The sequence below is a fragment of the Orycteropus afer genome, unplaced genomic scaffold (assembly GCF_000298275.1).
Source record: "Orycteropus afer afer isolate SDZICR_OR568_19922 unplaced genomic scaffold, OryAfe1.0 scaffold00044, whole genome shotgun sequence".
NCBI classification, from domain to species: domain Eukaryota; kingdom Metazoa; phylum Chordata; class Mammalia; order Tubulidentata; family Orycteropodidae; genus Orycteropus; species Orycteropus afer.
Window position 1 is genome coordinate 14,208,519 of NW_006921631.1, and position 23,259 is coordinate 14,231,777.

Genomic DNA, 23,259 nt, shown 5'->3' on the forward strand with positions numbered 1-23,259 from the left:
ATTCTGGACTGGATTTCCTATAACTGGATTAATATAAAGACATAAAACCCCAGTCTATAGTGTATTTGGGTATATTAAAGACCAAGATGCTTTCTTTTTAATAAACAATAAACTAATATGTGAGTTTTTGTTAGGTTCCCTCAAATTGATTCTGACTCATAGTGACCCCATGTGTTATAGAGTAGAACTGCCTCACAGAGTTTTCTAGGCTGTAATCTTTATGGGAGGAGATCCTCAGGTCTTTATCCATGGAACCACTGGGTGCGCTCAAACCTCCATCCTTTTGGTTAGCAGTTGAGGCTAACCATTGCACCATCAGGCCTCATTCTAGGGCTCCTAGGCCTATGTAAATAGTCCACTGTTGCCAAGAAACAGGCCGACACACACACGTATTATCTCCACTGACCCCCATCCTTCAATGTTGTTGTTGTTATGTGACCTCAAGTCGAACCTGACTCATAGCGACCCCTCCTTGGGTTTCTGAGGTGGTATCACTACGGAGAGGTAGATTGCCCAACCTTCCTTTCGAGGAGTGGCTCGTGAGTTTGAACCACCAGCCCTCTGGTTAGCAGTCAACTGCCTTAGGCATTACACTACCAGAGCTCCTATCCTTCAATAAGGGTGACAAATTCTAGAACTAGTGCTATTTGTACAGAAAGAAGCCATCCATCAGTAGCATGTTTTTCTTTTTTTAATCATTATTATTTACAATTTATCATCTGACAGATAGACTTAAAAAGAATAAATAAAGAAAAGAAAATGTACAATTAGTATCACGTTTCTTTTTCTAATACATAAAATTTTTATGTATTCTATTTTGAAATGACTACAATAGCTTTAAGCAGAAATTAAATCAGTTTGCTCTTTAACCCTTGACAGGACACATAGTCCTCCAAAGCCTACAAAATAAGGCCCAGATGTTTCCTTATCACAGTAAGGGTATACCACATTGCTTCAGAAACTCAAGCCTCAGAAAAAACTTAACCAAACAACAGGGGAAAAGAATAGAATATCATGAATACTAAAAGACGTAAAATGAATAGGCTAGATTACAAACTCTTAGTGTGCTTGCAAGAGCTCTCCCAAGTTTCACTTGTTTCTAAGCCTCTTTTCAAGAAAACATTTTTTTTCCACTGAAATTGATTACATTATAGCATGAGTCTCTTTGCAAATTCTTGGCTTTACGTGCTGTTGTGAATGTATGTGGCATAGGCTAGCTAGAGACTCTTGTTCTTCTCCTGGAGAGGTCCCAGAAGTTGTTGAAAGGTAAGTTGTCTGCAGAAGAAACTGGGTAGTTTGTTTTGAATAGAGTGGGTTAGGAGCCAGAGTCTAGTCCCTGTTCTTTGCTGTGTGCCATATCAAGAACCATCTTGGATTGCTATCTAAATACCTCAAAGAATGAAGCATTTCCATAGAAAAATTTCAGCATCAGAAGAGAGTCAAATGGAGGATGTACTTCACCAGGCACAAGTCTGAGCCCTTTTTCCTCTTTCCTGATTTGAAAGTAAACCCTCCATGTTACAGCAAAGCACTTCTTTATGCTGGATAACAAGTTCTTGTTTCCATCTTTTATTCATTTTACACAAAGACAAAATTCAACCAATATCTATGAAATACTCAATATGTGCCAGGAACTTTACAGGACACAGGGTAGGCAGTGGTAAACATAGTTACAATCTTGTGATTCTTGTACAGGGTAGCTTACAACTGCCATCGTAAAACTCAAGGCTATAAGCCACAAAACTGGAGTTTCTACTTCTCCCCAGGTTACTGTTGTGTTTGCATTTAATTTGGTGCAATAGTATGATTGTTATACACATAAGAATAGATATCAGGAAAATGAAACGTCTCTACTATTCTGAAAATGGTTATCACCCATTAGGGGTCAATACCTTTGTACTGTATTCCTTCCACAAGCTATCCTTGGGGCCATTAAGTAAGTGCCTCCTAGCTCTTGATCTAAATAGTAGTTTACTCTAAAATCCTTTCCTTATCACAACTACAAATCATACTCACTTCTACATACACAGTTCCATAAGACAATCTAGAATTTTCTTGTAAACCCAGTTCTCTAACCAGAAAGCTATGAACAATCTTTTGTGCAGTCTAATTCCCCTGAAGTTTTCTTGGATTGTTTCAGATGACAGACAGCCAAGATAGTTAGAAAATTTAGAAACAGCATAGGCAGGATATTGCTCATTTGAAAAGGAACAGATTAACTTGATGTATTCTCTTTGGAATTTTATAGAATTATGTCCAGATACTATCCTTCTTGCTGCATCCAAGCAGGACAGGTTACAAATCAGCAAAGGTTATTAAAAAAACAAATGCCTGTTGTTCACTTAATAATGTAACAATGTTAACATTCTGGTTTTGAAATTGGACTATGGTTATGTAAGATGTTTTTGATGGAGAAAGTAGGTTGAAACATCATGCATCTCTGCTGTTTGTACAGCTTCTTTGGAGTCTTAAATTATTTCAATATAACAAGTTAACACAAGTACCCAGCAACTAAACAATTACCAACCACAAGTGGCTGCTACTAATCACTACAAGCCATGCAGCTAATTGTAGCAGATAACTCAAAATGCCAGAAATGGAATCACCATTAGTTATTCCAGTCTCTTTGCTCTCAATTCAGTATATCAAGGCATTTACCAAGTGGAAATGACATTTCTCTGTTCTTATTAAAAAATTTTAAATTTCAACAGAGGATTTTCCAACATAGATCAGGACCTCTATCTTCTAGAAATATTTAAGGATCTACCATGTGCAATGCTAGAAATCAGAAGTCTTACTGAAAAGAAAAGACTGAAATGGTAAATTCCAGACCTATGAAATCAACTTGGAATCAAAGACTTAATAGCCATATATTGGGGTAATCTGAGCCCTCACTGTTATTTTCTCCATTTTTTTTTTTGTATTTTTGGGACAAGACAGATACTATTCTGTTTTAACATATTGCCTTGTAACATCTTCATCTCGCTCCCTCTTTAAAATACTCCCCCTCTTCTGTTCTTTATTCAAAACACATGGCTTAGACCCACATCATGGCTTTCTTGTGGGAAGCCTAGATGGAACTAGAAAAACACATGTTTTCAAGATGGCACATACCTCTCTGTGCAGATATCAAATAAGATTTAATCTTGTTTAACTTAAACCTATGATTTCAGTATTTGCCTGAGGCCATTTTGGATACAGCATTGATGTACCCAGAAAAATCTATTGAAAATAGATTTTATTAACAGAGGCAAACGAGAGGAAACACTGTTTCATGAACTACCATAAATTTCCCATCTCTCAATTTTTGTTTCTGAAGCAGCACTTGGAAAGGCAAGGCCAGTTCAGGCAGAGTTGATTTCTTCTTAACCACCATTACCCCTAGATCTTGAAATGGTCTAGAACACACAGATGCTCAACCTGCCTCCCTTACTTGTTTCCTTTAAAATGAAAAAGTCACTCCCTGGTAGTTGCTGACATGTTTTCATAAATCCATGAAGGACTTCCCCTTTCTTAAAATTCTGAAAAGCTCCCTTCTATTTCATAGACTCTTCCTGACTTTTCATTGTCCACTATTTTAATAATATCTACCATCCATAATTTCTTCTTTCTCCATCCATATTTATCTTTCATCTTCAAGACACTTACTTTTTTATCTCTCTCTCACATCTCTGCAGTTATACCTCAAAATGGATTCCCAGCACCTCCAGCTAGTTCTCTTTCTGATTTGCTTGGTCTCCCCTGTGTCTTTCCCATACACTTTCCATTATCTCTTTTATGTAGACTCCTTTCTTGTTCCTATCCCTTCAGTTGTATATACATTCATTTATTCGTTTTTTTTTTTTTTCCCTCCACTTAGATACAGTGCTCTTCATTATACCTTCTTACACATTTGAAGGTAATTGTCTCATATTTTTCCCTTAGGGGCTTCTTTCCATTCCAGATATTTTCTGTTCACATGTGTATCTGGACAGATCATCAAGATTTGGACCTAGCTGTCATCTCATTGACCAGAAAAAGTACAAATTTAGATCTGACGGTCTAAAACACAATCTGGACGTAAAAATATTTCACATACATAATGAAGAGGATAACTTACTACAAAGGTAGCAAGGCCTCACAGTTTTCTTCCCTTTTCCTACCTCTTTCTAAATAATTGTTAATTTCTGAGCTACTTTTAAATCCTACGCACTAAGCTCTGATGAGTGTTTTAGATTTGTGGTAAACACTGTAGGTATGACTAGGCTACAAGTTAAACTGTGTCTGTAATACAATACCTCAGTGCTGGAAGTTGAAGTCTTTCTCATCCCAGAAAGTGATAACTTTACATGATAATACATATTTCGTAGACACTTGAAACAGATTACTTTTATGATTTAGGGCCAGGGAAGTCAGACACATGAAGTTCATTTTAAATGGCTTTTGTTTTTGTTTTTTTATATTGGATCATGTAGGGTAGTGAATTGAGGCAGAATCAAAAAAAAAAAGATGGTAGGCAAAGGAAGGGGCCATGGTATCTGGAGCCCTGCCATAAGCATGTAGATAAAGGAGAATGAACTGCGGTGCCTAATTTCAAGTCCCATTTATTCTAATGACTTTAACACTTATTGTGAAAGCAGTGGCAGGAACCAAGGTATAAGAGAACATGTCTGGCCCTGCACATTATCAAATGACATGCGTATGGTAAAGCACCTGGTAAACTTTAAAGCAGTATAAAAATGGCAGGTGTTAGTATTACAGTGACTTCCTCATGTGATCTCTTTTGCTGACTCATGACCACAAATTTTAAGGTAGGATACAACCAAATAACTGAATCCACATCGGTTGTAAATCCAGTTGTCCAGTGAGCATGTAACCATAACCAAGCTAGAAGAGACTTGAAAACCATCTAATCTAATTTTACATTTTATAAATAAGGAAACAGAAGCACAAAGAAGCAACATGACTTGCCTGTGATGGCATCCTTGACTAGTGTCAAAACTCCCAAACCAATGATCTCTCCAGAGTTAGTCCTGGGAAGCAATAAAGCCCAGAGACACAGGACAACTACAAGGAAAGGCTATTTTCAGGTCTGAAGGGAACTTGGGATTTGTGTTTATGTAGTGGTCTGGGCAATGCTAAAGGCTGAACAGAGAGAAATACTCAAGTTCCTAAAGAGACTGTGTAGAAGGTAGACTGGGTGATGGCAACAGAAGCAGACCTAAGGGTCAAGACTATTTCTTCTCAGCTTGGGGAGTTTATTCTGTAATCCTTTCTTGTTTCTCTTCAGCAATGATTGAAGGTTCTCTTCTTCTGCTTCTCACTGAATCTGAGAATTTGTAAATGTGAAAGCTCAGAATCCAGTCTCAGAGTACTCAACAGTGTATCTGTTTCCATAAATTGGTAGAAAAGAAACCAGAGTCTCATGCTCTTTTCTACTAGTCAAATCATCTCTAAGGAAGTGGGAAAACCATGTGTATACTAAGTAGTAGTACCAAAACTAAAAACCAAACACACTGCCATCGAGTTGGGTCTGACTCATAGAGACCCCACCTCGGGTTTCAGAGGCAGTATCACTACGGAAATGGATTGCCCAACCTTCCTTCCGAATAGTGGCTGGTGGGTTTGAACTGCCAGCCTTCTGGTTAGCAGTCAAATGCCTTACCACCATAGCTCCTAGTACCAGTGGGTGACTTTTCTCATCATGCTTACTCCATACCTCTCTGAAATCATTCTCTTAAGTCAGAAGGACATTAAATATCATCTCATACAACTACCTATCTTTTGTTTGAAAACCTACATCTTTCTTGCTTAGTTCTCCAGACTATACCTGAACTTTTTCAGTGATAAAGGACTCCTTATCTCTGGAGACAGCCCATTCGTCCTTGTACACTCTGACTCTGGGAGTGGAAAACATTCTTCCTATAACTTTTCCCCATTGTTCTGAGGTTGACACTTTGGGAACACTTAGAACAGACCTATTCCCTGTAGGGCATGGCCTTCAGAGAAATTCAGCTGCCAGCCCCATGAGGCCAACCAAGGCTTTTTCCATTAAAAGAGCTAGAAGATTTGGAGAAGATGAACCAGAGGGTCTAGGATAAAGATGTCAAAACACTAATCTTTACTGATTCAAGAACAAGGCTTGTACTAAAACATACTTCAAAATGAGCAAGAAAAAGAGGACCTCCTATAGACAACATAAATGAATAGCATAATTGTTTCCTGCCCTTTGTAGACCTCCTTTCCTACATGCATTCTCTAATCAAAAATCCTTCCATGCTTAATTTACCTTTTGATTTTTCTGTTTGTTTCTGTTTTTTGATACATGACAATTCTCTTTTATACAGCTTCATAGCACATTTTTATCCACATCCCCTCTATTTCATCTGTGAACGCAAACCTGGACCCCTGTCCATGAATGAACAAAATATCCATTCCACAGAAGCTAGGGAAATGCAGAGAGAGTTTCAGAGACTTGTCTGAGGCCAAATTAGGATATTTCCTGTGATTAATTGCTGAATATGGTTTCCCTAGATTCTCCACACCTACCAAATGTTTTCCAGAAGCCTAATCTCATGTTTACACAGACATTAGTATCCTTCAAGTTTCTGTCTCTGAAAATATGTTTTAAAGAGTGACATGGAAAAAAATATATATTGTAGAATCTATACATTTATAAACACAAGCATATTTAACCTTTATAAATTATCTGAAATTTCTAGCCTTTGTTATCCAACATTTTGGTATATCAAGTAAGGTGTTTTTGTTTTTGTTTTTGTGTTTTTACTAGATTTTCTCTGCCCTGGGCTTTTTTTTTTTTTTAATTTTTTTTTCTTTTTTAGTTCTTTAATGCAAAAATAAAAAAGATATAGTGGTGAGGGTAGGAGGTGGTGAGTAGAGTGGAGGAAGGAAAGAGACAGAGGGAACACAAAGCAAACATGCCTCGGTCTCTCAGATCCATTAAGTGTCCAGAAGGAGTGGCTTAGGTGTGGGGGAGTAGTAAGTCTTGTGAGGGGGACCAGGACTGTTGAAATGTTGCCAGCATTGATGACTTCATTCATCTCCTTGTTGAAGAAGCAGAAGGTGAATTTCCTGGAAAGAAGGGCGGTGTTTCGTATCTCTTCTCCAGCAGCTCAGCATCAGCTTATACACAGAGTCAGGGCAAATGGCAGGCTGAGGGAGGTAAGTCTTTGGAACAAAAATAAACAAAAAGAAATATTAAGAAGAAGAGTAAAAAGGAAGAGTCATTGCACTATGGTTTGATTTCCTCCCTCCCCACTATCTTGAATTTGATAACTGAAAAGGATGTGTAGTTTATGATCCCTGCTTAGAAGAGTTCTAAATTATATCTGTGCCTTTCCCATTTTTCCTTTCTTTGTCTTCTCCAGTTATTCAGAGCAGGATTTCCTGGTGGCCCACATATGTTGAGGCTTACATTGGCTGAGTCTGCCATGGCAGGAGCCGGAAGTTTATTAGTTCCTTTGGCTCCTTGACAGAAATAAAATCTTCATTAGATGCAGATCCTGGGATGCAGAATGTGTCCATGTAGCCCTTAACCATAGTGTTCTCTGTACTGGCCCCACCTAAAGGAGATTGAATTTCTATCTATATCATGTATCCACATCTGTACATTTACACATCTATTCCAATACCAAAACCAAACTCACTGCCGCCAGGTCAGATCTGACTCATAGCAACCCCTCCTTGGGTTTCCAAGGCAGTGTCACTATGGAAATAGATTGCCGAACCTTCCTTCTGAGGAGTGGCTGGTGGGTTTGAACCACCAGCCTTCTGGTTAGCAGTCAAGTGCCTTAGACACTATGCCACCAGAGCCATGGACTGCTGAAAGGGTAAACAAGTCTGTCTTGGAAGAAGTACAGCCGAATACTTCTTAGAAGCAAGCATGGTAAGACTTTGTCTCACTTACTTTGGATGTGCTTTAAGGAAGAACCAGTCTCTGAAGAAGGATATCAGGATTGGTAAAGTAGAAGGTCATCAAAAAAGAAGAGGACCCTCAATCAGATGTACTGAAACACTGGCTGCTTCAGTGGGCTCAAACATAGCAAAGACTGTGAGGATAGTGCAGGACCAGGCAGCATTTCTTTCTGCTGTACATAGGGTCACTCTGAGTCAGAACCAACTCAACAGCACCTAACAATGACAGCATAGCCCTGTCCCAAATTCCAGTCTAAGGCTATTTTCTCTACTCCTAAATCCCTAGTTACTGACTGGATCATACCATAATGTACAGAGCTTTCACAAGCAAGATGCTATTCTATCGACAACCAAATTAATAGAACCAAGTCAAAACTCTTGCTGCCTGTAATCTATTGTTGTCATCCCCTTACCCAGAATTCTAAATACCTTGATATATTGACAGGTTTCTGAGCCATACTTAAATTTCCCATGGTCTTTAATAGAGCATAGAACCATTTATTGCCTTTGTTGGTCCATCATCTGCAGCTGATTAATCATTAACCACTTCCCCCTGCCCTGCCTTCTCCCACCCCAACACCAGCCTATATCATGCATCATAAAGCTGGGCGTTTTTCAGTGTGCTTATTCTCTCTGTCCATGGACTCTTAATTAACAAGTAAAAAGGCAAGTAACTCTGACTTCCATTGAAATAACTGACAAGCCTTAACCTAGTATGTTGCAAAAGAATGTCACTATAAGATATCATGCATTTAGAAGATTACCAATAAAATAATATTACAGGATAATAAGTACTCTCATATACTGCTGGTGAAGCTTACAACTAGTAAGCTCTTTCTAGGGGTGAGCTCAATAACTTTGGAAAGAATATTTATCCATTTTGAGCCAACAAGTGTCAATAAAATTTAAATGTTAAATAAATTATTGAGGTTGTCTTTCACAAAATATTTAAACTTGGCAAAAATTGCAATTATATTTCATGGTAAATCTTATACTTGTAGAATTTCATTACCTTTCATAACATTAAAAATAAACTTTAAAAGCTATTTTTAGTTATTTAATGTCTTTTAGGCCATAAGCTTTCAAGAAAAGTGCTATTGAAGAATTCTTCACATAAAAACAAAAATGTCAACTACATTTTTTTTTTAATTATTGTAATTATTGCTATAGACTTCCAAGTAATTTCAACTGACAAGAAAGAATTTAAGATGTGCCTAAGCAAGAGTCCCACGTAGGAAATTCCTTCTAACACTCATATTTTTTAAAAGTTTCTTCTGCATTATATCTGCTATAGGCAATAAGTTAATGATACAACTGACAAGTCATATCTAACTAGCCAAATATAACTAACTGTGCCATTCAAAATGAATTAGATCAGACACATGTTGTCTAGTGTCCACACAATCAGCCTGGTAGCTATTAATGCTAAGAAATTACTGTTCCCACACTCCGATGTCAAACTTTTAAAATCTGAATATTGAAATGTTGATTAAAAAAATCTAATAGTAATTTAAAATGTAATAATAAATTTAATGTTATGTTTTATAAGTTAATGCATTCAGTTTACTAATTTTTGATAAAAATTTATACTTTTGTTTGTGGGTAAGAAGTTTATTCAGCATATAATGGTAATATTTGGCTTTGGCCTTGGCTTTAGTCAAATATTTGAATCGAATACTCAACTATATGGTGGTGGTGTTATGTGCTGTCAAGTCGGACTCAACTCATAGCGACCCCTCCTTGGGTTTCTGAGGCATATCACTATGGAAGTAGATTGCCCAACCTTCCTTCCGAGGAGTGGCTGGAACTATATGGTAGTCATTCAAAATACATGTTTAATGAAGATGAAAATGGTGGACCATTTAAGCCAGTTATTTAAAAAGAATGTAAAACTTCAATTAGAATGTTAAAACATGTTTTCTTGTGGAATTGAATAGCATAATATTTGTATAATATATAAGTTTTTAATGTTAAGCAAAAAAGTATATAATATCAATAATATTAATGCCAAGAAGACACATTTTGCCTCATGTAACCATTTTTTCCCTGTAGGGTTTCAGTCACTGAATAATATGTTGAGGGAGACTAATATTCTTCCCTTCTCCTACAGTTCCAGAATACACTCAAATTGGGGTCATTTTTATGATGAATAAGATTAAATTTTCTGTTAGCCATAGGTCTTTCTATGGGTGTCCCTGGACCCAGGATATGTTAGTATAGAAGGGAAAAAATAATAATAATAACATTTTTTCCTTGGTCCACTCACTACTGCATGCACACTGGAGTAAATTTGCCGTTTGCCACGGTAAGAAAGCAATTGTCTCATAGATGGTTTAGATCATCTGCTACTAAAATATGTACAGTAATGTATTAAGATACAATTAAATTCAAGAACTTTCCTCTTGTTTTCAATCTGAATGTTGCATTATCTCTTGCTATTCCCTTGTCTCTTGCTCGGTTAGACTTATTAAAGCCACAAAGGATCCATTTTTTTATTTTCTGCAAGATCTTCCTCCCCTCTCCTAAGTTGTTATCATTTCCCTGCTTGAGATGCCACATTGCAAGGGCATGCTGCACCCAGGCCAATTCAGGGAAGTTCAGAGCTCCAGCCACTTGTTGTTGTTGTTGTTATGTGCCATCGAGTCGGCCCCGACTCATAGCGACCCCTCCTTGGGTTTCCAAGGCAGTATCACTACGGAAGTAGGATTGCCCAACCTTCCTTCCGAGGAGTGGCTGGTGGGTTTGAACCACCAGCCTTCTAAGCAAGCTTTAAATTCTATTCCTCACAGAAACTACCCAAAGAAATTTTATAGTATCTTGGCTAGGAACTGAGATTCCTTGTCAGCTTGGAAACCCAGCTTTCCCTGAATCATGAGAGGCCACATCATCTGGGCCACAGGTGCCTTCCAGGTAATCCAGAATGAACCAGGCTACCTTAGACATACAAATCTAGAAACATTCCTGCACAGTCCAAATCAACTCCATATCTTATATTAAGGTGTCATTTCAAACAAATACCAATAAATCCTATATTCACTTTTTAACCTTAGATTTTTGTTTTTAGATATATTTTTTTTAAAACAGGAAGACAAACCACACAGTCTAGATCAAGAAATAGATCAAATGTGAGGGCAGTATTTTTGATCTAGGGGACAGAAAGAAATTTGATGGGCTCCTGGAGGGACCTTGGTCTTTCACATGATTCAGATAATTAATGACAAATGACTACCATCCAAGTAGTCCATCTTGCAGCTCAGGCTGATCCTGCCAAATTGTTAATTTTCTTTCTCTCTCCTTCAAGAGCACCCAAGCCCACATCTATTCATTCTACACAGTTCCTACCTGCCTCCCTTGGTCTCTGAAGAACTCTCCAGTATTCTCAATGACCTGTTCATCTGACAGCTGAGAATAGGGCTGCTCCTGGCAAAAGGTGAAAGTCTCCCATAGTGTCACACCGAAGGCCCACACATCACTTGCTGTAGTGAATTTGCCCTATGTAAGTAAGGAAAATAAGGGAAAATCAGAATGACCTGTGCACAGTGAGCATAGGTTAAATTTTCATAATCAAGTGCAAGGAATGCTGAAACTGCCATTATATGTACCCAAGAAAACCAAACTCACTGCCATCAAGTCGAATCCGACCCATAGTGACCACTCCTGGGGTTTCCGAGGCAGTATCACTACGGAAGTAGATTGTCTAACCTTCCTTCCGAGGAGTGGCTGGTGGATTTGAACCACCAGCCTTCTGGTTAGCAGTCAAATGCCTTAAGCAGTACACCATCAGAGCTTCCATTATATGTGTGTGTGTGGGGGGGGGAACCCACTACCTGAATCAATTCCAACTCATGGTGACCACTATTGGGCTTCCAAGGCTGTAAATCTTCATAGAAGTAGATTGCCTCATCTTCCTCCCACAGAGCAGTGGGTGGGTTTGGTTAGCATCTAAATGCCTTACCCACTATACCACCAGAGTTCCTAGAAGAACTGGAAATAGCATGATGTTTTGACATCAAGAAACAGCCCATTCTCTCATCCCCATGATCTCAATTCTAGATTGCTTCTCTAGAAGATGTGATCCATGAGCTGAAAGAGAAGCAGCCATAAGCTATCTGACTTTACAGTTTAGTGTTAGAAGGTCAGTCTCAAGCTCCAGAGTAGTCTTGGGAAAATTAGCTATGAGAGATCAGAAGAGCTGTATTTGCTTAGGGCAAAAACAGGACAGACAGGAATGCATAGATAAGAAGGACACAGGGAAGGAGTAGTCACAGGGAGGTGAGCTGTTTATTGTTAAGATTGTAATCAGTGTCATGAAACCAAATGTGTATGAACTGTTGAGAGTAAAATGAATCTGCTTTGTAAAGTTGCACCCAAATCACGAGATGAAATAAAAAAAAAGAAGAAATCAGCAACAAGAAGAATATGGAAATAAAAATCAAGTACATGGAAACTAAATAACACCCAGCTTAAAAACTATTGGGTAATAGAAGAAATAAAAAATGATATAAGGAAATTCCTTGAATGAAATGAGAATGAAAACACAGCATAGCAAAATCTTTGAGACACAGCAAAAACAGTGCTCAGGGGACAATTTATAGCAATAAATGCACATATAAAAAATGAATACAGAGTGGAAATCAACACCTTAACCCAATATCTCCAACAATTAGGAAAAGAACAGCCAAAAAACAAAACAAAACAAATAAAGCCTATATTCACCAGAAGAAAGGAAACAATTAAGATATGAGTAGAAATAAATTAAACAGAAAAACTGTAGAAACAATCAACAGAGTAAAAGTTGGTTCTCTGAAAGGATTAAGTAAATTTGACAAACCACTGGTAAGTTTAACAAAGGAAAAGATGAATAAGAAATTAAATAGGTGATGTCTCAACAGGACCAACTGAAATAAAAAGGATAAGAGAATACAATGAAGAACTGTAACCCAACAAATCTGAAAACCTAGAAGAAAGAGACAAATTCCTAGAAACATTCTACATACTAAAATTCACACAATTTGAGGTAGAAAATTTGAACAGACGTATTTCAAAAGAAGAAACTGACCAGGCCATTAAAAAAATAAGTTAAAAAAAACTCCCAACAATAAAAGTCCCAACCAATCTATACATTTGTGAGCCATTTTCCTAAGATAAATTTCTCTCTCTCTTTATATATATATAAACTTTGCTGATTTTTGTTTCTCTAGAGAACCCAGTCTAACACATTTGGTACCAGGAGTGGTTCTATAGAGATAAAATCACAAGGATGGGCTTCCTAGACTGGTTCTCCAGTTTGATTAGTTTTAATGACACTAGTGACTCTATGTCTGCTAGTAAAGAGGGCCCTACTAATCCGTGACATGAGGTAGCAAAATTAATAAGTGAAATAGCACCCCAATAGATCAAGTACTTGTGAGCAGTTAATTGACAAAGGCAAGGTGGGCATGGTTACCATAATGGACAGCAGAGTCAGAACACTAATCAGAATAGTCTGACTCATGTGGAATTATGGCATTGGCTACTTGCTCATGGTGTTCCTAGTAGTGAGATACATGGCAAGCCTTCTAAGTATTTACTTGATCTGTATAGACAGAAGAATTCTAGGTCATGTGAACAGCACGTCAACCTAGATTGAATTGCCAGAATACAGTCACAACTTCTCAATCACTTCCCAGACATGAGTCAGTTTACAGACCCACAACCCCTTGAAGGAAGGGGAGGCCAGGTCCATTTGAGGAAGGACCTCACTACATTGCCAAAAATCTATGTCAGTCTTTCTCCTAGCCTTTCCCAAAGGGATCTGAGGCCTTTTACGAGAGTGACTGTTCACTGGGGAAAAGGAAATAATCAGACTTTTTGGGGATTACTGGACACTGGCTCTGAATTGACACTAATTCCAGGAGACTCAAAGCGTCATTGTGGCCCACCAGTCAGAGTGGGGGCATATGAGGTCAAGTTATTGATGGAATCTTAGCCAAGGTGCATCTCACAGTGGGTCCAGTGGGTCCCTGAACCCATCCTGTAGTGATTTCTCCAGTGCCAGAATGCATAATTGGAATAGATATACTCAGCAATTGGTGGAATTCCCACATTGGCTCTCTGACATGTGGAGTAAAGGTTATTATGGTAGGAAAAGCCAAGTGGAAGTCATTAGAACTGCCTCTACCTACAAAAATAGTAAAGCAAAAGCAGTACCATATCCCTGGAGGTGTTGCAGAGATTACTGCCACCCTCAAGGACTTGAAGGATGCAGGGGTGGTGATTCCCACCATCTCCCCATTTAATTCACCTATTTGGCCTGTGTAAAAAACAGATGGATCTTGGAGAATGACAATAGATTATTATAAACTTAATCAGGTGGTGACTCCAATTGCAGCTGCTGTTCCTGATGTGGTTTCATTGCTTGAGCAAATTAGTACATCTCCTGGTACTTGGTATGCAGCTATTGATCTGGCCAATGCCTTTTTCTCGATACCAATTTCAAAAGATCATCAGAAGCAGCTTGCCTTCAGCTGGGAAGGCCAACAGTATACTTTTGCAGTCCTTCCTCAGGGGAATATCAACTCCCCGACACTATGTCATAATTTAGTCCATAGGGATCTTGATTGCCTTTCCCTTCCACAAGACATCACACTGGTCCATTATATTGATGACATTATGCTGATTGGACCTAGTAAAGAAGAAGTATCAATGACTCTAGACTTATTGGTGAGACATATGCGTGCTAGAGATTGGGAAATTAACCCAACGAAAATTCAGGCACCTTCCACCTCAGTGAAATTTCTAGGGATCCAATGGTGTGGGGCATGTTGAGATATTCCTATTAAAGTGAAGGATAAGTTATTGTATCTGGCTTCCCCCACAACTAAAAAGGAGGCACAACATCTGGTGGGTGTCTTTGGATTTTGAAGGCAACATATCCCTCATTTGGGTGTGTTGCTGCAGCCTATCTATCAAGTGACTCAGAAAGCTGCTAGTTTTGAGTGGGACCCAGAACAACAGAAGGCTCTGCAACAGGTTCAGGCTGCTGTGCAGGCTGCTCTGCCACTTGGGCCATATGATCTGGCTGATCCAGTGGTGCTTGGTCTGTAGTAGATAGAGATGCTGTTTGGAGCCTTTGGCAGTTCCTATTGGCGAATCACAACGCAGACCCTTGGGGTTTTAGAGCAAAGCCCTGCCATCCTCTGCAGATAACTACTCTCCTTTTGAGAAACAGCTTTTGGCTTGTTACTGGGCTTTAGTAGAGGCTGAACACCTAACCATGGGCCACCAAGTCACCATGAGGCCTGAGCTACTCATCATGAACTGGGTGTTGTCTGACCCACAGAGTCATAAAGTTGGACGTGCACAGCAATACTCCATCATTAAATGGAAGTGGTATATCAGAGATCAGCCTTGATCAGGACTTGAAGGCACAAGTAAATTGCATGAGGAAGTGGCCCAAATGCCTATGGTCTCCATTCCAGTCACAATACCTTCCCTGTCCCACTCTGTACCTATGGCCTAATGGGGAGTTCCTTATGATCAGTTACTGAGGAAAAGAAAACTCGTGCCTGGTTTACAGATGGTTCTGCACGATATGCAGGCACCACTCAAAAGTGGACAGCAGTGGCACTGCAGCCCCTTTCTGGGACTGCAGCCCCTTTCTGGGACTGCCTTAAAGCACAGTGGTGAAGGGAAGTCCTCCCAATGGGCAGAACTTTGAGCCGTGCATATGGCTGTTCACTTTGCATGGAACAAGAAATGGCCAGATGTGTAATTATATACAGATTCATGAACTGTGGCTAATGGCTTAGCTGGATGGTCTGGGACTTGGAAGGAGTATGATTGGAAGATTGGTGATAAGGATGTATGGGGAAGAGGTATGTGGATAGATCTATCTGAATGGGCCAAAGGAGTAAAGGTATTTGTGTCTCATGTGAATGCCCACCAAAAAGTGACCTTGGCAGAGGAGAACTTTAACGATCAGGTGGATAGGATGACATGTTCAGTGGAAACCAGCTGTCCTTTTTCCCCAGCTACTCCTGTCATTGCTCAATGGGCTCATGAACAAAGTGGCCATGGTGGCAGGGATGGAGGTTATGCATGGGCTCAGAAACATGGCCTCCCGCTTACCAAGGGTGATTTGGTTACTGCCACTGCTGAGTGCTCAATGTTCCAACAGCAGAGACCAACACTGAGTCCATGATATAGAACCATTCCTCGGGGTGATCAGCCAGCAACCTGGTGGCAGGTTGATTACATTGGATCACTTCCATCATGGAAAGGACAGCATTTTGTTCTTACTGGAATAGATAACTTATTCTGGATATGGATATGGATTTGCCTTCCCTGCATGCAATGCTTCTTCTAAAACTACCATCCATGGACTTACAGAATGCCCTATCCACCATCATGGTATCTCACACAGCATTCCTTTGGATCAAGAGACTCATTTCACAGTACATGAAGTGCGGCAGTGGGCTTATGCTCATGGAATTCACTGGTCTTACCATGTTCCCCATCATCCTGAAGCAGCTGGCTTGATAGACCAATGGAATGGCCTTTTAAAAACACAAATACGGTGCCAGCTAGGTGGCAATACCTTGAAGGGTTGGGGCAATGTTCTCCAGGAGGCCGTATATGCTATAAACCAGCGTCCAATATATGGTTCTGTTTCTCCAATAGCCAGGATTCATGGGCCCAGGAACCAAGGGTTGGAAACAGAAGTGGTACCACTCACTAGTACCGCTAGTGACCCACTCAAAAATTTTTTTGCATCCTGTCCCTGCTACCCTGTGCTCTGCAGGTCTGGAGATCTTAGTCCCAAAGGAACACTCCCAACTGGAGACACAATACTGTTTGCATTGAACTGGAAATTAAGAATGCCACCCAGCCATTTTGGCTTCCTCATGCCTCTGGATCAACAGACAAAGAAGGGCATTACTGCACTATCTAGTGTGATAATCCTGATTACCAAGGGAAAATTGGGTTGGCTTTACATAATGGAGGTAAAGAAGAACATGTCTGCAATACAGGAGATTCTTTAGGATGTCTCTTAGTACTACCATGCCCTGTGATTAAAATCAATGGAAAATTACAGCAACCCAATTCTGATATGACTGCTAACGGCCCAGACCCTTCAGGAATGAAGGTTTGGGTCACCCCACCAGGCAAAGAACCACGACCAGCTGAGGTGCTTGCTGAGGGCAAGGGAAATACAGAATGGGTGGTGGAAGAAGGTAGTTCTGAATATCAGCTACGACCACGTGGCCAGCTGCAGAAACGAGGACTGTGATTGTTATATTTCTTCATTGTATATGTGCATCAAATATTTTTGTTTCTTCTGTTATGAACTGGGAAATGTAAATAAGGTTAATGCATTTTGGTTGTATGTGTGTTAGCATATCATGTTGGGCACAAATATGACTTTATAATTGTCCTTATTTAGAGATTATACATGGTTAAGCAGATGTGTACAACTGTCAAGTTGACAAGGGCTGGACTGTGATAGTTGGAGCTGTGTGTCAACTTGGCTGGACTCCAGTTCTGTGTGGTTGTTCCCATGATGGGATTGGATGACTGTGTTCTGAGTGGCCAATCTGTTCAGGGGGAGTTTCCCTAGGGGTGTGGCCTGCTTCCAGGATACCCAGGGACATCCTGGGAAGAGAGACATTCTTCTATGGATCAGGATTCTGTTGTGCTGCCTACAGCTGTCCGTGAGTGAGCAGTCCACCGTTCGGCCTGGAGAGCTTGGATTCGTCATTCATTGGAGTCAACAGCTGGTGTATTGCCTGCCAGGCTTGAGCTTCTTGGCCCCTGTGGTTGCAGAAGCTAAGAAAAGCCTCCAGCCTGACATTTGCTCCAGGGACTTTGGACTTGCCGGCTTCTATACATTTGTGAGCCATTTTCCTAAGATAAATTCTCTCTCTCTTTATATATATATAAGCTTTGCTGTTTTTTGTTTCTCTAGAGAACACAGTCTAACACAGATGGGATACTCCCGAGCTCATTCTATGAACCAAGCATAGCCCTGATACAAAAACCAAGCCAAAACACTACTAAAAAAGAAAATTACAAACAATGTCCCTCATGAACATAGACACAAAAATTCTCAAACAAATTCTGGCCAATAGAAGCGAACAACATATCAAAAGAGTAATACATTATGACCAAGAGTGATACATAACATGTATGAAAGGATGTCAACATTAGAAAATGATTAATGTAATCAACTATATAAATAAAGGACAAGAACCACATGATCCTATCAATTGATAACAGAAAAGGCATTTGACAAAATTCAACACCCATTCTTGATAAAAACACTCACCAACATAGGAATAGAAGGAAAATTCCTTAACAAAATTAAGAGAATATACATAAAATAAACAGCCAACATTATTCTCAATGAAGAGAGACTGAAAATATTCAGTAGTAAAATATTACTTGCAAGCAGTAACCAGACAAGAATGCCCTTTATCACCATTCCTATTCAATATTGTATTGAAAGTCCTAGCCAGAGAAATAAGGCAAGAAATGAAAATAAAAGGCATTCAAATTGTAAAAGAAGAAGTAAAACTATTTTTCTTTGCAGATGATATGATCTATACATAGAAAATCCAAGAGACTGAACAAGAAAACCACTGGAACTAGTAGAAGGATTCAGCATAATAACGGGGTACAAAATCAACATGCGCAACTCAGTCAGATTCCTCTACATTAACAAAGAGAACTGTGAAAAGGAAATCAGGAAAACAATACCACCCAAAAGATGAAGTACTTAGGAATTAATTTAACCAGAAACACAAAAGATTATACAAAGAAAACAACAAAACACTACCACAAGAAACCAAAAGAGATGTACATAAGTGGAATCCATTGCTTATGGATAGGAAGACTAAACACTATCAAAATGTCAGTATTACCCAAAGCAATCTATAGACATAATGCATTCCCAATCCAGATTCCATCATCATTCTTTAAAGAGATGGAAAAGCTAACTACTGACTTTTTATAGAAAGGAAAGTGACCCCAGATAAGCAACTCACTACTAAAGAAGAAGAACAAAGTAGGAAAACTTAACACTCCCCAGACACAAAACCTATCATACAGCTACAGTAGTCAAAACAGTCTGGTATTTATATAATGAAAGACACATAGACCAATGGAACAGAATTGAGAACCCAGAATCAAATCCATCCACCTATGGACAGCTGATCTTTGACAAAGCCAAAACTCATTAAATGGGTAAAACATAATCTCTTTAACAAATGATGCTGGCAAAACTGGATATCCATTTTCAGAAAAATGTAACAGTATCCGTATCTCTCAATATACAAAAACTATCCATATACAAAAACGTATCTCACCGTATTAGAAAACTAACTCAAGATGGACCAAAGACCTAAAGGTCAAACCAAAACTATAAAGACTATCAAAGGAAAAATAAGGGCTAACTTAGGTACACTAATACATGGCATAAATACACTATCAAACAAAACTGAAAGTGCACAAATACTTGAAGACAAAATAGACAACAGGAATCTCCTGAAAATTTAACATTTATGTGCATCCAAATACTTCATCAAGAGTAAAAAGAGAACCTACAGATTGGGGAAAATAATTGACAATGATGTATCAGACAAGAGACTAAACTCTAAAATTTGTAAAAAACTTCAACACCTCAATAACAAAAAGACAAATAATCCAATTAAAAATGACAGCCAGGTAGCCAACAAGCACATGAAGAAATGCTCATGATCATTAGCCATTAGAGAGATGGAAATCAAAGCAACAATGAGGTCCCTCTCACCCTACCATTAATAGCAAAGTTCAGAAAAGAAAACAACAAATGCTGATGAGGGTGTAAGAGAGAATGGAATCCTCATACACTGCTGGTGGAACTGTAAAATGGTGCAACCACTGTGGAAAATGGTATGATTCTTTCATAAAAAATTGGAAATAGAAATACGATAATGACCTAGCAATCCAACTATGTGGGACATATACTAGAAAAATAAGAGCCGTGACATGAACAGATATATGTACATTCATGTTCATCATAACATTATTCACAATAGCAAAAGGAAACAACCTAAGTGCCCATCAATGGATGAATGGATAATCAAACTATGCTACATATACACACTGTAACACTACATTAAAGAATAATAATGATTCTGTAAAACATCTTAAAATATGGATGAACCTTGAGGACATTATGCTGAGTGAAATTAGTCAACCACAAAAGGACAAATGTTATATGAGACTACTTCTGTAAAAAGTAAAAAAAAAAAAAAAAGTTTATACACAGAAAGAAACATTCTTTGAAGGTTGCCAGGGGTGAGAGGTGAAGTGAAGTAAATCACTAACTAAAGGATAGACAATATTAACTTGTGTGAACTAAAGGCAATATACAGTTACAGAGAAGTCAATGCAAAAATGTAAAGGAAGATATTGGGAGGAGCACAAGGGTTAAAGGCAACAAAGGTAAGTAGTATTGTATACATAATCCTGCGCTAACAGTAATAAAAAGTAATCTACAATTGGATACTATTATAATGAAATTTGTAAAAACCTGGAGTTAGAAAACCAAAAAGGAAGAGTACACTCAGCATTTCTCTAACTGAAAGAACTGAAGAAAAAATTAAAGTCTCGAGTTGCAATATCGAAAGATTCTATGGGCAAAATATTGAATGATACAGGAAACATCAAAAGAAGATGGAAGGAATACAGAGTCACTATACCAAAAAGAATTGGTTGATGTTCATTTATTTTAGGAGATGGCATATGATCAAGAACCAATGGTACTGAAGGAAGAAGTTGAAGCTAAAGATTATGTTATATACTATATTATATTGTATATTTAAACATTGTTCAATATAGTGCTGGAAGATGAGTCCCTCACGTCAGAAGGCACTCAAAATACTACTGGGGAAGAGCTGCCTCCTTAGAGCCGAGCCGACCTTAATGATGTGGATGGAGTATAGCTTTCAGGACCTCTATTTGCTTATGTGGCACAACTGAAAATGTGAAGAAACAGCTGCAAAAATCCATTAATAATTGCAATATGGAATGTATGAAGTATGAATCTAGGAAGATTGGAAGTTGTCAAAAATGAGATGGAATGCATACAGATCGGTATCTTAGGCATTGTTGTTGTTGTTATGTGCCATTGAGTCAGACCCGACTCATAGTGACCCCTTCTTGGGTTTCTGAGGCAGTATTACTATGGAAATAGATTGCCCCATCTTCCTTCTGAGGAGTGGGTTTGAACCGCCAGCCTTCTGGTTAGCAGTCAAGTGCCTTAGGCATTATGCTACCAGAGTGAGCTGAAATGGACTGGTTTTGGCCATTTTGAATCAGACAACCATGATCTACTATGCTGGGAATGACAAGTTGAAGAGGAATAGCATGGCATTCATTGTCACAAAGAATGTTTCAAGATCTATCCTGAAGTATACTGCTGTCAGTGATAGGATAAATCCATACACCTACAAAGAAGACCACTAAGACAATTATTCAAATTTACATACCAACCACCAAAGCCAAAGATGAGGAAATTGAAGATTTTTACCAACTTCTGCAATCTGAAATTGACCAAACATGCACTCAAGATGTGTTGATTATCACTGGTGATTGGGATGTAAAAGTTGAGAACAAAGAATCACCAGTAGCTGGAAAATATGGCCTTGGTGATAGAAGTGATGCTGCAGATCACATGATGGAATTTTGCAACACCAACGACTTATTCATTGCAAATACCTTTTTCAACAACATAAATACAGGTGGACTATACAGGTGGCTATACAGGTAGACTTCACCAGATGGAGTTCACAGGAATCAGATCAGCTACATCTGTGAAAAGAGGCAATGGAGAAGCTCCATATCTTCAGCCAAAACAAGGCCAGGAGCTGACTGTGAAACAGACCATCAACTGCTTATATGTAAGTTCAAGTTGAAGCTGAAGGCAACTAAAAGAAGTCCACGAAAGCCAAAATATGACCTTGATTATATCCCTCCTGAATTTAAAGACCATCTAAAGAATAGATTTGATGTATTGAACACCAGTGACCAAAAAACCAGAGGAATTGTGGAATGACATCATGAACATCATCCATGAAGGAAACAAGAGGTCATTAAAAAGACAAGAAAAGGAGACTTCCGGTAAGATGGAGGAATAGAGAGACAAGCAACACAGACCCTCTTCAACAAAGAAAAGAGAAACCAATTGAAAGAGATACATACAGAAGATAATCCTGGAGCCCTGAGCTTTGAAAGGAAATATACAGAAGTGGATTAGGCACCAACTAATGGAAAAACCTGAATGAAAATAGTGAGTGTGGAGACACTGGGAGCAGTGGACTGTCAGCTACTCATATAGGACCAATAGCATGAATATTTCCAAGTGGTGTTGGGACCTGAAAATTGACCTAAAGATCAGCCCTGGTCACCAACTGTTGCATGGACAACTGCACTGGTGGCCTATGACTAGGAAGGGAAATGGCAAGGAGGGAGACAACCTGAGCTGTGGACTTTTGGCTGTCCAGAGGGCGCAGTCATTTTGATTGTTTACAAGTGGTGGCCATTTTGGATATTTAAAGTGACTGAGGGAACAGCCATTTTGAATTTTTACAAGTGTTGGCCATTTTGCATTTTAAAGTGACAGTACTCTCATTTGGATTCCATGGACCTAAAAATAGGCTCTATTAGCCAAGGACAGCAGGGACATGCGAGAGGCTGACATTGAGAAAGGATACAGGTGGTGAGTGTGTAAGTGCTGCCAACTAACAAATAGAGGAGCACAACACACTACCCTGCTTATGTAGATAACATACAAACAAAACAAAGAAAAAAAATCGTGGGCAAGTCAACCAACATACAATCACCAATTAAACAGAAACGTCACAGTGCCTCAGAGACAACAGAGCATCACAGTACACACAAAGAAGCAAGATAAAGCAGAAGAAACAAGAGACCAGGATACAGACCCAAAACACAGCCCTGAGGAAGACATAGCATTGGAACTCCCTGATAAGGAATTCAAACAAATTACATTTAGGTATCTTCAACAAATTGAGAGACAGATCAAGGAAAACACTGACAAAATTGAGGGAAACAGAGAAAACCTTAGAACAATTTGGAAAAATAATACAAAAACAAAATGACAAAATAAATGAAAAATTCAAAATGATACAAAATCTACAGATAGAAATCCAGAAGATTAATACTAAATTTTCAGAAATAAGACAGTGAATGGGCAAAGGAGTAGCATTGAATCAATGGAAGACAGAATTAGTGACATTGAAGGCAAGTATTTCAATGCTTCTTTAGAAAGCAATCAGTCAGAAAAGACATCAAAACAAAATG

At 38.8% G+C, this 23,259-nt stretch overlaps 1 protein-coding gene across 1 annotated transcript in view; it reads right to left on the bottom strand.

Annotated features, from left to right (window-relative positions):
• Nucleotides 1–7,032: 7,032 nt before the first annotated feature.
• Nucleotides 7,033–23,259, bottom strand: part of DDR2 (discoidin domain receptor tyrosine kinase 2) — a 72,607-nt gene continuing 56,380 nt past the window's right edge. Inside the window, exons 14-15 of the mRNA XM_007937756.1 lie at nucleotides 11,257–11,406; nucleotides 7,033–7,167 (exon numbers count right to left, since the gene is read on the bottom strand). Coding sequence (XP_007935947.1) covers nucleotides 7,033–7,167; nucleotides 11,257–11,406 — 285 coding nt within the window. The remainder of the gene's footprint in view (nucleotides 7,168–11,256; nucleotides 11,407–23,259) is intronic.